General features: G+C 40.9%; 1 protein-coding gene across 1 annotated transcript in view; it reads left to right on the top strand.

Moving 5' to 3' along the window:
• The window catches only part of OSBPL1A (oxysterol binding protein-like 1A), a 237,844-nt gene that overhangs the window by 59,395 nt on the left and 165,652 nt on the right, over positions 1 to 12,797 (top strand). Inside the window, exons 6-7 of the mRNA XM_011939267.1 lie at positions 4,433 to 4,518; positions 5,673 to 5,817. Of these exons, the coding sequence (XP_011794657.1) occupies positions 4,433 to 4,518; positions 5,673 to 5,817 (231 nt within the window). The remainder of the gene's footprint in view (positions 1 to 4,432; positions 4,519 to 5,672; positions 5,818 to 12,797) is intronic.

The raw sequence follows: 12,797 nt of genomic DNA, 5'->3' as shown, positions 1-12,797 counted from the left end.
CTCCCAAGTAGCTGGGACTACAGGCGCCTGCCACCAGGCCCAGCTAATTATTTTTGTATTTTTTTTTAGTAGAGGTGGGGTTTCACCATGTTAGTCAGGATGGTCTCGATCTCCTGACCTCGTGATCCTCCCACCTCGACTTCCCAAAGTGCTGGGATTACAGGCATGAGCCACTGCACCCAGCCTTCAGTATCTCTTAAGAACAAGGATTATTTTCTTCCATAATCACAATATAGTGCTCAATTTCAGGAAAATTAACATTAACATAATATTGTCTAATATATATTTTTATATTCAGATTTAGCCTGTTGTCCAAATAATGTCCTTTGTAGCATTTTCCCCTCCAATCTAGGATCTAATCCAGAACCTCACATTGCATTTAATTTTGACATCATCTCTTTCATGTCCTTTTATCTGAAACAACTCCTCAGCCCTTATCTTGATACTGATTTTTTTTTTTTTTTTTGAGACAGTTTCACTCTGTCACCCAGGCTGGAGTGCAGTGGTGTGATCATAGCTCACTGAAGCCTTGAATTCATGGGCTCAAGTGATTCTCCTGCCTCAGCCTCCCAATTAATTAGGACTATAGGCATGCACCACCATGCCTGGCTTATGTTATGTTTTGTTATGTTATTACTTATTTATTTATTTATTTATTTATTATTTATTATTTTTATTTTTGTTTTGAGACAAGGCCTCAATATATTGCCCAGGATGGTCTGGAGCTCCTGGCCTCAAGTGATTCTCTTAATTTGGCCTCCTAGAGTATTGGGGTTAACAGGTGTGAGCCTTGCCACCTGGCCAATATTGACCTTTTTGAAGAGGAAAGCGGTTGTGGAATTATTTGTAGAATGGCCCTTGATTTTGGTTTTTCTCTTGTGATTAGATTCAGGATATGTATTTCTGTCAGAAACATTATGTAGGTGAGTTTATATCCCATGCCAGTGCATCCCATTAGGAGGCACATAATGTCACTTTGTTTCATTATCAGTGATGTTAACTCTGATCACTTTGTGGTCCACTGTAAAGGCATCTTTTCCCTTTGTAATTAATAAATGACCTACAGGGAGAAAAATTGAGACAATGGAAATACCCTATTTACCAATAAACTTCTACTCAGTGGTTTTAGCATTCATTGATAATATTTGCCCTAATCATTGATTAGTGGTTGCAAAGTAATGATTTGCTATCATGAATGAAAGATATTTTCCAGGTGCTCTCCTGCATTTCAAGTGTACTACTATTCAGCCTATTCTCTGCATGTATGTAAGCATCAGTCAGGACAGTGGTAGACTTTGTGACTTATAAGATCCTTATTTACTTGATTCTGATGGAAAAGAAAGACAGTGATACTAAATTTAAATCTTATAGGACAAATATTTTTTGGATCTGTAACATTTGCTTTAAGAATATTGAGATATAAAGTATATGCAGAAAAGTTCACATTATGAATGTATAGCTCCTTTAGAACTGTTTCTGTGGAGTATGTCTCTGTAAACAGCATCCACATCTATAAGTAGAACATTGTGAGCATTCTAGAAGCCTGACCACCCAGACTAGAATATTTGCTTTTCATTGATGTAATCAGCAGTTTTGTTTCAGTGTCCTGAAAGAATACAGGACAGGAACATAATCTAAGAACATATATAGTATTTTCAACTCCAAATTCCTGCCATTTTCCTTCACTTATAAGCCTAGACAACCTAGAAAGAAACAATAGGGTATCTTTTCTTTTCCTTCCCTAAAACCTGGGACAAATATTAAGCATTATTTGAATATTCAACGCATATTTATTGACCAACTACGCATTGTGCCAGACTCTGTCATAAATGCTTTGGTTACACAGATAAGAACAAGTACCTGGCCGGGTGCGGTGGCTCACGCCTGTAATCCTAGCACTTTGGGAGACTGAGGCAGGTGGATCACGAGGTCAGGAGATCAAGACCATCCTGGCTAACATGGTGAAAGCCCCTTTCTACTAAAAATACAAAAAAAAAAAATTAGCCAGGCGTGGTGGCAGGTGCCTGTAGTCCCAGCTACTCCGGAGGCTGAGGCAGGAGAATGGCGTGAACCCGGGAGGCGGAGCTTGCAGTAAGCAGAGATCACACCACTGCACTCCAGCCTGGGCGACAGAGCGAGACTCCGTCTCAAAAAAAAAAAAAAAAAAAAAAAAACCATACAAAAAAAGACCAAGTACCTGGCTTCAAGATTACAGAGGGATAAATTACAGGTCAGGGTGATACATGCAGTGGTGGAGGGATGTACAAGAGGTATAGGAGATGTCACTGTTCTCAAAGAGTTCCTAGTTCAGCAGCCGTAGAACCAGTGGGAGGAAAGATCGAAGATAGTGCATCCCAGCCACAGAAGCCATACACAGTCTACAGAGAGGCTTGGCTCAGCAGAAGCCATGGACAGCCTACGGAGAGGCTTGGCTCAGCAGAAGCCATGGACAGTCTACTGAGAGGTTTGGCTCAGCAGAAACCATGCACAGTCTACAGAAAGGCTTGGCTCAGCAGAAGCCATGGACAGTCTACAGAGAGGCTTGGCTCAGCAGAAACCATGCACAGTCTACAAAGAGGCTTGGCTCAGCAGAAGCCATGCACAGTCTACGGAGAGGCTTGGCTCAGCAGAAGCCATGCACCGTCTACGGAGAGGCTTGGCTCAGCAGAAGCCATGCACCGTCTATGGAGAGGCTTGGCTCAGCAGAAGCCATGGACAGTCTACTGAGAGGCTTGGCTCAGCAGAAGCCATGCACAGTCTACGGAGAGGCTTGGCTCAGTATGAAGCCATGGACAGTCTACAGAGAGACTTGGCTGTCTTCTGAGGTAGAGTCTGGGTGTGGAAATAAAAATGTGGGAAAAGAAGATGATGGTATATAGCAATGTTAGTTATTTCTTAAGACAAAGGTAAACTAGTTTCAGCAATTCCTGGATTCAATATATGTGTTCCTTGTAGTTTAAATGCAATGGTACGTGTAGATTCTTTTACAGCATTTAGCACATAGTGATTACTGTTAACAAATGTTCATCTATTTCCCCAGTCACCTGGCTCCCCTACCTGCTTCTCTATCCATGACTTGACTTTAGCCAGGATGACCTGAAAAACCTTTTATAGTTTCTCCTTTGCAGCCTCTGCACAGGACATTGTAGACGTATATTTAGTGGGATCACCAAGCCTTTCTCTGAAAGCACTTCCTTTCTATAAACCAAAATAGAATTCAGATCTAGCAGAAATTAGACCTTACTTACATATTCCAGACTCTTACACAATCAGATTACCAGTTGCTCTTTTGCTGTAAGTATGACTTCAGAGAAAGCGTAGTGATAAGAGCACGGACTCTGGAACTAGCCTGCTTGAGTTCAAATCCCAGCTCCTCCACTTCTGGTTGTACAACCTTGGTTAAATTCCATAACCTCTTGGTGCCTCAGTTCCTTTGTCTGTAGAAATCAATATAATAACAACACCTACCTCAGAGTAGTTAATGAGGATTTTATGAGTTAGTATTTTTAAGGAGCTTTGAATAGCACTTGGCATGTAGTAAGTGCTAAAGTATTTGTTAAAGATATAAAAATAGGCAAGGTGGCTCATGCCTATACTCTCAGTGCTTTGAAAAGTCGATGCAGGAAAATTGCTTTAGGCCAGGAGTTTGAGACCAGTCTGGGCAACAAGTAAGAACCCCGTCTCTACAAAAAATAAAAATATTTGCCAGGTGTGGTGGTGCACACCTGTGGTCCCAGCTACTTGGGAGGCTGAGGCAGGAGAATCATATGAGCCCAGGAGTTTGAAGCTGCAATGAGCTATGATTGTGCCACTGCACTCCAGCCTGGGTGACAGGGTGACAGGCTTGGTGATCCCACTAAATATACATCTACGGTGTCCTGTGCAGAGGCTGCAAAGGAGGAACTATAAAAGGTTTTTCAGGTCATCCTGGCTAAAGTAAAGTTATGGACAGATGACTTTCTCAACATATATACATACATACATACATAAATTTTATATTTTTATGTGGCAATTTATAAATAAATTGATATGTCTGCATATATTTATATGATGTGTACGTCTATCAGTGCTATTTCTTGTTATTTTTCACATTCTAAGGTTCTGGAAGCTATGAACCCCACTTATCTACCTTTCCAAGGCACATATTTAATAGTATTTCAGTACATAAAAGTAATCCATAATTAGTTTCGATGGTGATTGTTAGTGAGTAAAATACTTAAAGACTTCTGAATTAAAAACCCAAATTCATCCAAACCTGAAATAAATAGAACTCTGTCATCCGACTTGTAAGGTAATAACAATACATTTTAACTGCATTTGAATTACAATTGAAAACATTTTGGTTTTTCTCATCATGATCACTTTATTCTTTATAATGAATTTGTAATTTGATCCTGACTAGCAGTGGATAATAAGTACTTTTCTTTTGCAGCTGTAGAAAGGACTCAACAAAGAAAGCTTGAAGAATTACTTTTAGCAGCAGCAAGAGAAGGCAAAACAACAGAACTCACAGCTCTGGTAAAACAAACAAAAAAACCCCAAAAGACAAAAAGCAGTCTTTCTTTATACTTCAGGAAAATTTTTACTTAATGTTAAGTACATAATTTAGTTGAATTGTGGAACCAAGAACTCCAGAGATCATAATAATAGAACCAAAGTTCTTAAATATCTAAAAACACTCAGCATGGTGATAGTTGAAGCAGGACACATTTTAAATGGTGATATTTTTCTGGATTTCTGATTTATACCCATCCCAATCCCCCTGAAAACCTGATGGATAAGAATCTGATTTTTCATGGTAAATAGTTAATGTAAGGACAACTTATATATATATATATTATACACATTTTGTGATTAAGCCAATTGAAGCATAATAAATAGGACCCTATAAAGGAATGTCTTTCTAGTTTTGATCAGCAGTAGTATCTGGGAGGAATGCTACACTTCTGGAAGGTACTATGCAAAGAAGGGACAATATTTTGGAATACTTATACCACATTAGACTGAAATGTTTGCCTGTTCCCCGCCCCCCCGCAGAAGACCTACTTTGAGTTTCCATTCCTTCACAGTCTCATTAAACATGAAACTCTAAATTTGTTCTGAATTCATGACTGAAGCACTGCCATTTGCTTTAAAGTTGTTTCAGCTCATTTGAAAAGGCCTCTTTGGTTTCTAAGTATAGTGCCTAAAGCAGTTTTTAAATTTTGTGAAATGGAAGCTATATAAAGAAGCTTCTAAAGCAATAAGTTGGGAACAACAAATTCAGTAGAACCTTGACATTTACACATTTAACATTTATGGTTTTAACTCCTCTGAAAGACTGGCAGACTGATTCTGCTGTCACAAGTGTGAATTACAAGGCTGGTAGGGGCAAGTAAATCATTGTGAAATCTTAGCGTCTGAGGTGTGCGAGATGGCGCTGGCACAGTGCAGAGTGTCTGTTGTCAGAGGGGTGTGAGACCTGGACACAGACCTGAGAGCTATCTCAGGGCATCTCAGAATAAGCATAGGAGTGGCAGGTTTGGCTGGTTTAGTGAGCAAGAAACCACTAACAGCCTAGATGCCAAGGAGCTTGGCTATTCTTCAGGCTCTGCTGATACACCTTCCTGTGAATTATGAGAGAAAGTCTATCTTTGATATATAATTCTGCATTGCATTTTTTTAATTGTTAGCTCAACAGGCCCAATCCTCCTGATGTTAACTGTTCGGATCAGTTAGGAAATACCCCCTTGCATTGTGCAGCTTACCGGGCCCATAAACAGTGTGCCTTAAAGCTTCTAAGAAGTGGAGCAGACCCTAATCTGAAGAACAAAAATGGTAAGCATGTTGGTGAAAACCACTGTTGGCCATTTTGAAACTATAAAATGAAGTCAATGCTATATAAAATTGTTTTGTTTCAGTATCCAGCCTTTGTTAAACTGTATGGTTTGTTATTTGCAGTATCTGTATTCTATAGAGTTGCCACCAGCACTGAATTAGGGAATGCTGAACTATTGTTCCTAGAGGAAAATACAGGATTAGGTTCCTGCAAGCCTCAGGTCTCAACATTTTCATGAATTGATCATTATGAAATCTTACGGTTTTTTGTGGATTTTTTGCTGTTTCTATTTAATACATGTTGTTGACTCATTCACATTGAACTCATAGCCAACAGCATCATAGCTCACACTTGAGTAAAGTTTTCTTCATAAGGCACATCACAGCCTTTTCCACTGAGGTACATTAGACTGTACTTCAGCACAATGCTTGGGGCCATTTTTTTTTTTTTTTTTTTTTGAGACAGAGTCTCTCTCTGTTGCCCAGGCTAGAGTGCAGTGGCACCATCTCAGCTCACTGTAATCTCCTCCTGTGTTCAAGTGATTCTCCTGCCTCAGCCTCCTGAGAATCTGGGATTACAGGCATGCGCCACCACACCTGGCTAATTTTTGTATTTTTAGTAGAGATGAGGTTTTGCCATGTTGGCCAGGCTGGTCTCGAATTCTGACCTCAGGTGACCCGCCCGCCTCAGCTTCCCAAAGTGCTAGGATTATAGGTGGGAGCCACTGCGCCCAATCTCTTTTAAAAATTTTCTCCTTAGAGATGGGGTCTCACCCTTTTGCTCAGGCTGGAGTGCAGCGGTGCAATCTTCGCTCACTGCAGCCTCAAACTCTGAGCTCAAGTGACCCTTTGCCTCAGCCTCCTAAGTAGCTGGGACCACAGATGCATGCCACCATGTCTAGCTAGGACCTGAGCTTTACTGACATCAGTAGAAGTGGAAAGGAGAAAGAAAATTGGTTAGAGATCCCCTGCTAGACTGGCTGTTATGCTCGAGACTCTCACTGTCTAATAGAAATATGACAGGAGTCACATGTAATTTTAGGTTTCTAGCAGCCGTGTTAAAAGTGAAAAAAGGTGAAATTAATTGTAATTATGTGTTTTATTTAAAGTAACATATCCACAATGCCATTTCAACATATAATCGGTAAACAATAATTATCAGTGAGATCTTACATTCTTTTTTTGATACTAAGTCTTTGAAATCTGGTGTGTATTTCTGCGCTTACAGCACATCTCAGTGTGGACTAGCCACATTTCAGGTACTGGGTAGCCGCATGTGATTACTGTCCACCATATTGGACAGTGTAGCTCTACACATAGCAAGCTGTCCCAGAGGCTCTCTGGTTCACTGCGTTGTCCTCACCTTGCACATACTATTCTCTCTGCCAGAAGTGCTCTTGTCTTTCTTGTCCATCTGGTAAACCCTAGTCTTGCTTTAAGAGCTAGCTCAAACTCTGCTTCCCCAGAGAGCCTTTCTCTGTATCCCTAAGACCGATACAGATTTGTGGAGCTGGAGAGAATTCAGAAATCAACCTATGTAAGTATGGTGATTTAATTTTCGACAGAGGTGTGAAGGCAGTCAATGGAAAAGGATAAACTAGGAGTTACAAAAACAAAAATTGACGTCAAAGTGAGATTTTGGCCAGGTACAGTGGCTCACACCTGTAATCCCAGCACTTTGGGAGGCCGAGGTGGGCGGATCACGAGGTCAGGAGATCGAGACCATCCTGGCTAACACGGTGAAACCCTGTCTATGCTAAAAAAAAAAAAAATACAAAAAATTAGCTGGGCGTGGTGGCACATGCCTGGTAGTCCCAGCTACTCGGGAGGCTGAGGCAGAAGAATTGCTTGAACCTGGGAGGTGAAGGTTGTGGTGAGTTGTCACTGCACTCCAGCCTGGGCGACAGAGTGAGACTCCATCTCAACAACAACAACAAAAAAAGAAAGTGTGATTTCTAGTGTCTTTACCAGTTTGCCAAAGACTTGAGCAGTTTTTCTCAAGTTTTCTCAAGTTTTCTCAGTTATAATGATTTTTCCTTCAAAAATGTAGATTCAGAAGAGTCCAAATGAAATAAGAATTAATATAGTTTCATACAAATACCAGTCTAAATGGAAAAAAAACTTCCCTTGTAAATATTGAAAAGTTATTATTGGTATTCAAAGGTATAGTTACTCTATAGTTTATATTAGTAACCAAAGTTGAACATTCCTATTAAAGCTATTAAATTTTTTTTGACAGAAGTCAGAATGGCATCTTCTGAAAGAGAATAATTTTAAAAAATCAGGCCAGGCACGGTAGCTGAAGCCTGTAATGTCAGTACTTTGGGAGGCTGAGGTGGGCAGATCATTTGAGGTCAGGAGTTCGAGACCAGCCTGACCAACAAGATGAAACCCTGTCTCTACTAAAATATAAAAATTAGCCAGGTATGGTGACAGGTGTCTGTACTTCCAGCTACTTCAGAGGCTGAGGCAGAAGAATCACTTGAACCCAGGAGACGGAGGTTGCAGTAAGCCGAGATCGTGCCACTACACTCCAGTCTGAGTGACAGAGTGAGACTCCCTCTTAAAAAAAATTTAAAAAATCAATCAATCAAAGGCTGGGTGCAGTGGCTCACTCCTGTAATCCCAGCACTTTAGCAGGCCATGGGGGTGTAGATCACTTGAGGTCAGGAGTTCGAGGCCAACATGGTAAAACGTTGTCTTTACTAAAAATACAAAATTAGCTGGGCATGGTGGAGCACGCCTGTAATCCCAGTTACTTAGGAGTTTGTGGCAGGAGAATTGCTTGAACCTGGGAAGTGGAGGTTGAAGTGAGCCAAGATTGTGCCACTGCACTCTAGCGTGGGTGACAGAGCAAGACTCCGTTTCCAAAAAAAAAAAAAAAAAAAGAAAACACCATAAGAGCAACATTTGCATTATAGAAATCTTCAAAAATAGGGGGGAAAAAAAAAACACAAATTACCAAAGCATAGTCACAGTTACTTTGGCATCCTTCTAATCTATTTTCAGGTCTATTTTAGAACATTTTTTAAAAATTGTAGAACTCATGCTTGTTATAGTTGCAATGAGGAAAACAAAAACAGTAGAAAAGTATATAATCACTTCTAATCCGAACATCCAAAGATTTAGTTTTTCGTTGTTCATGTTTTAGTTTTAGTTGTTAATGTTCCATAGTAACATATTTCTCTTAAAGTTTTAAATAATAGATACTACCTTAAGAATATAAGCAAAATAAAAGTTATATATTACTCATAGACGAATACACAGGCATTTCATGATATTCCAAAGCGGGAAATGGCATTAGGCATCAGATGGGATGGAACTGGGAACCAGAAGACTGTTAGGAACCAAGATGGCTGCCTTGTGTGTGTCTGTCTCTCACTGCGTGGTCTGACCATGTCTTCTAGCAGACCAGCTGTTTTATTTTCCAGTATACATGATGGGACGATGGCTGCCCCGTGACTCCACTTAGGAGATCACAATCTCTCAACCTCAGTGTTACATTTCAGAGGGAGATAATGTGTTAGTACCTGCTTGTGTCAGGCATCTGTGCCTAGTGTGGCCACTTGGGACTTTAGGGACAGGACATGTGGTACCGAGATGGCTGCCAGGGCCTCCTCCTGGGAATGTGGATAGGGACAGAGAGGGGTGAATGGATGAGGACTGGCAGACACCTCAGAAAGTGTCTCTTCATTTTAGTTGACAGGTTGTAAATAGAGTTGACCTATTAAAATTCCACTTTTATGAAGCATCAGCAGCTTTTCCACATTGTCCCCAGTACTTCATGAGGATATAACATAATTTTTTCACTCAAAAGTCTAGTGATAAGAACAATTCTGTATTTTTTTTTTAAGTGAAAATGTCCTAGTCTTTTTTTTTCTTTTCTTTTTTAAAAAACAAGGGGCTGGCTATGGTGGCTCATGCCTGTAATCCCAGCACTTTGGGGAGGCCAAGGCAGGAAGATTGCTTGAGCCCAGGAGTTTGTGGCCTGGGCAGCACAGCGAGACCCATCTCTGAAAAAAAAAATTAAAAAATAAAAGCAAGAATATTTAAAATTTTTAATCAAATTGGTTAATGCATCTCTTTGATTTCTTCTAAGACTTCTGAGCTTAGGTAGAGATTTGGTAAATGTTTAATTCTCTTTCCTCCCAGTTTAATCACATTCATTCATTCAGCAATGCTGTGCCTCCACTGTGTGCCAAGAACTGTCCTAGGTGCTGGAGGCCCAACAGCGAACAGAGCCCAACAGTCTCCATGCTCTTGAGCTCATATTCTGGTGCGAGGAGATAGACAACAAATAAATGCATATGTGCTATCAGGCCGTGAGGTGCAGGAAAATAAAATAGGTTAAAAGGGCTAGAGAGTGATGGTAGGGTGGGGGTATCTTAGAACAGATATAAAGGAAGCGCTCTTTAAGCAACTTTGAGCAAACAGCTGAGTTGAGTGCAGGAGTGAGCCCTGAGGATTTCTGGCAGAAGAGCATTCAAGGAAAACAGAAAGCCAGTGTAAAAGCTCTGGAGTAGAAGAACACGTGGCACACTGAGGAAAAGGAAAGCTGCCAGTGTGCCCAGAGCAGGGTGAGCTGGAGAAGAGTGGAGAGCATCAGAGCTGCCAGAGGCCCAGGCTTGCAGGGCCTGGTTGGCTGTGAGCAGGAGCTTGGTGGTGTGTGAGTGTGGTTGGAGGGCTTTGAGCAGGAAAGTGAATGTGAGAGTGTGTGTTAAGATGTGGGAGTCTCAACTTGTCAATCCCTTACCTTTATACCCTTTATCAAGTAATCTTTCCTTTTCCATTATTTTGTCATGCCTTTCTCATACATTCTAAGAATTCCTTTTCTTTCTTTCTTTTTTTTTTTTGAGACAGAGTCTTGCTCTGTTGCCCAGGTTGGAGTGCAGTGGTGTGATCTTGGCTCACTGCAGCGTCCACCTCCTGGTTTCAAGCAATTCTCCTGCCTCAGCCTCCCGAATGGCTGGGATTACAGGTGCGCACCACCACGCCCAGCTCATTTTTATATTTTTAGTAGAGATGGGGTTTCACCATCTTGGCCAGGATGATGTCTCGATCTCTTGACCCCATGATCCGCCCGCCTCGGCCTCCCAAAGTGCTAGGATTACAGGCATGAGCTACTGTGCGCAGCCTCTTTTTTTTTTTTTTTTTTAAATAGTCTCGCTCTGTCGCCCAGGATGGAGTGCAGTGGTGTAATCTTGGCTCACTGCAACCTCTGCCTCCAAGGTTCAAGCAATGCTCGCACCTCAGCCTCCTCAGTAGCTGGTACTACAGGCATGCGCCACCGCACCTGGCTAATTTTTGTAATTTTAGTAGAAATGGGGTTTCGTCATGTTTGCTGGGCGGGTCTCGAACTCCTGGTATCAAGCAATCCACTTACCTCAGCCTCCCAAAGTGCTGGGATTACAGGCATGAGCCACGGTGCCCGGCCTCTTTGTGTATTTTTTATTGTTTTTCATTCACTCATCTGTCTCTTCTTTTGACAGTAGTGCATTTAAAAAAAAAAAAGTTTTTTAGATAGTATTGCACTTTTGATGATTATAATGTTTTAATGTGTGAGATTTCCCCTTACCATTTTTAAGGATTTTCTTTGACATCCTTATCTGTTTATTCTTCCAGATGGCATTTAAAATAATTTTCTTAGGCTCTTCATTGGAATTTCATTGAAATTACATCCTATGTAAATTAATTTAAGGAGAATTGGCATCTTCATTGAGTTTTCTCATTAAGGGACAAATCTTTGTTATGCAAACTTTTAAAGATTACATCATTCCTGGTTTTCACTGTATTTTGTTGTGGTTGGTAAGAGAGGTAGTGTATTTTTTAACTGGTTATGGAACCCATCTAGATTCCATCTAGGAGGCTATTTCATTTAGTTCGAAAGCATTTTATTGAATTCTTACTGTGTGCCAGGCATTTTAGGCATCGAATCCAGAAATGAGGTCTCTGGCCTGGAATTTCATCTAGTTGGCAGGAGCTCAGAATTTATTTTTGGTATCAGGGCAGAATTCTATGAAAGAAATCATAGTGTTGTCTATCTCTCTGCCTAAAGAAATAATTTCTCCAAAGTGCCCAGTAGATATAATGAAAATAACACAGAATTGGCAGTCCTTTGTAAGACATTTTCCTAGGTGCTAGGCAGAAAAACTAAACTGAGTATTCATTTTTTGGTTAATGTTTTAAAAAGATTTTTTCCCCACTGAAGAAGTAATGTATCACCAGCCCTGGGTTCTCCATCAGCAGCTCTATAAATCTTCCTCCAAAATAAATCTTAAAGCCACATATAAGGCCGGGCGTGGTGGCTCACGCCTGTAATCCCAGCACTTTGGGAGGCCGAGGCTGGTGAATCACGTGGTCAGGAGATGGAGACCATCCTGGCTAACACGGTGAAACCCTGTCTCTCCTAAAAAAAAAAAAAAAAAAAAAAAAGCCGGGTGTAGTGGCGGGCGCCTGTAGTCCCAGCTACTCAGGAGGCTGAGGCAGGAGAACGGCGTGAACCCAGGAGGCGCAGCTTGCGGTGAGCCAAGATGGCGCCACTGCACTCCAGCTTGGGCGACAGAGCGAGACTCCGTCTCAAAAAAAAAGGAAAAGCCACATACTTCTCTCTATATTAAAATGATCTCCATTTTACTACTGACCTTCTAGTCCAAACCACCAGTATCCTTTACCTGCACTATTGCCATCTCTTTGTAATTAGCCTCTCTACATTTCTTTTGCCCATGTTTATAAGCCATATTGCACACAGCAGCCAGAGTGACCTTTTTTGAAAAAAATATGGAAATTGTTAAAGCTTAAGAAATCAAATAGCATCATTAATTGATGAACCCATCACCCTCCTCCAGAACTTAGCAATAATGGCCACTCTATATCTCTTACCACTCCCTGAATTATTGTAAAGCAATTCTAGACATCATGCCATCTCTTTCTTTTTGTTTTTTTTGTTTTTTTGTTTTTTTTGAGACGGAGTCTCGCTCTGC

This window comes from Colobus angolensis, unplaced genomic scaffold, assembly GCF_000951035.1.
Source record: "Colobus angolensis palliatus isolate OR3802 unplaced genomic scaffold, Cang.pa_1.0 Scaffold18, whole genome shotgun sequence".
NCBI lineage: Eukaryota > Metazoa > Chordata > Mammalia > Primates > Cercopithecidae > Colobus > Colobus angolensis.
This window is presented reverse-complemented; position numbering and strand designations above follow the sequence as displayed.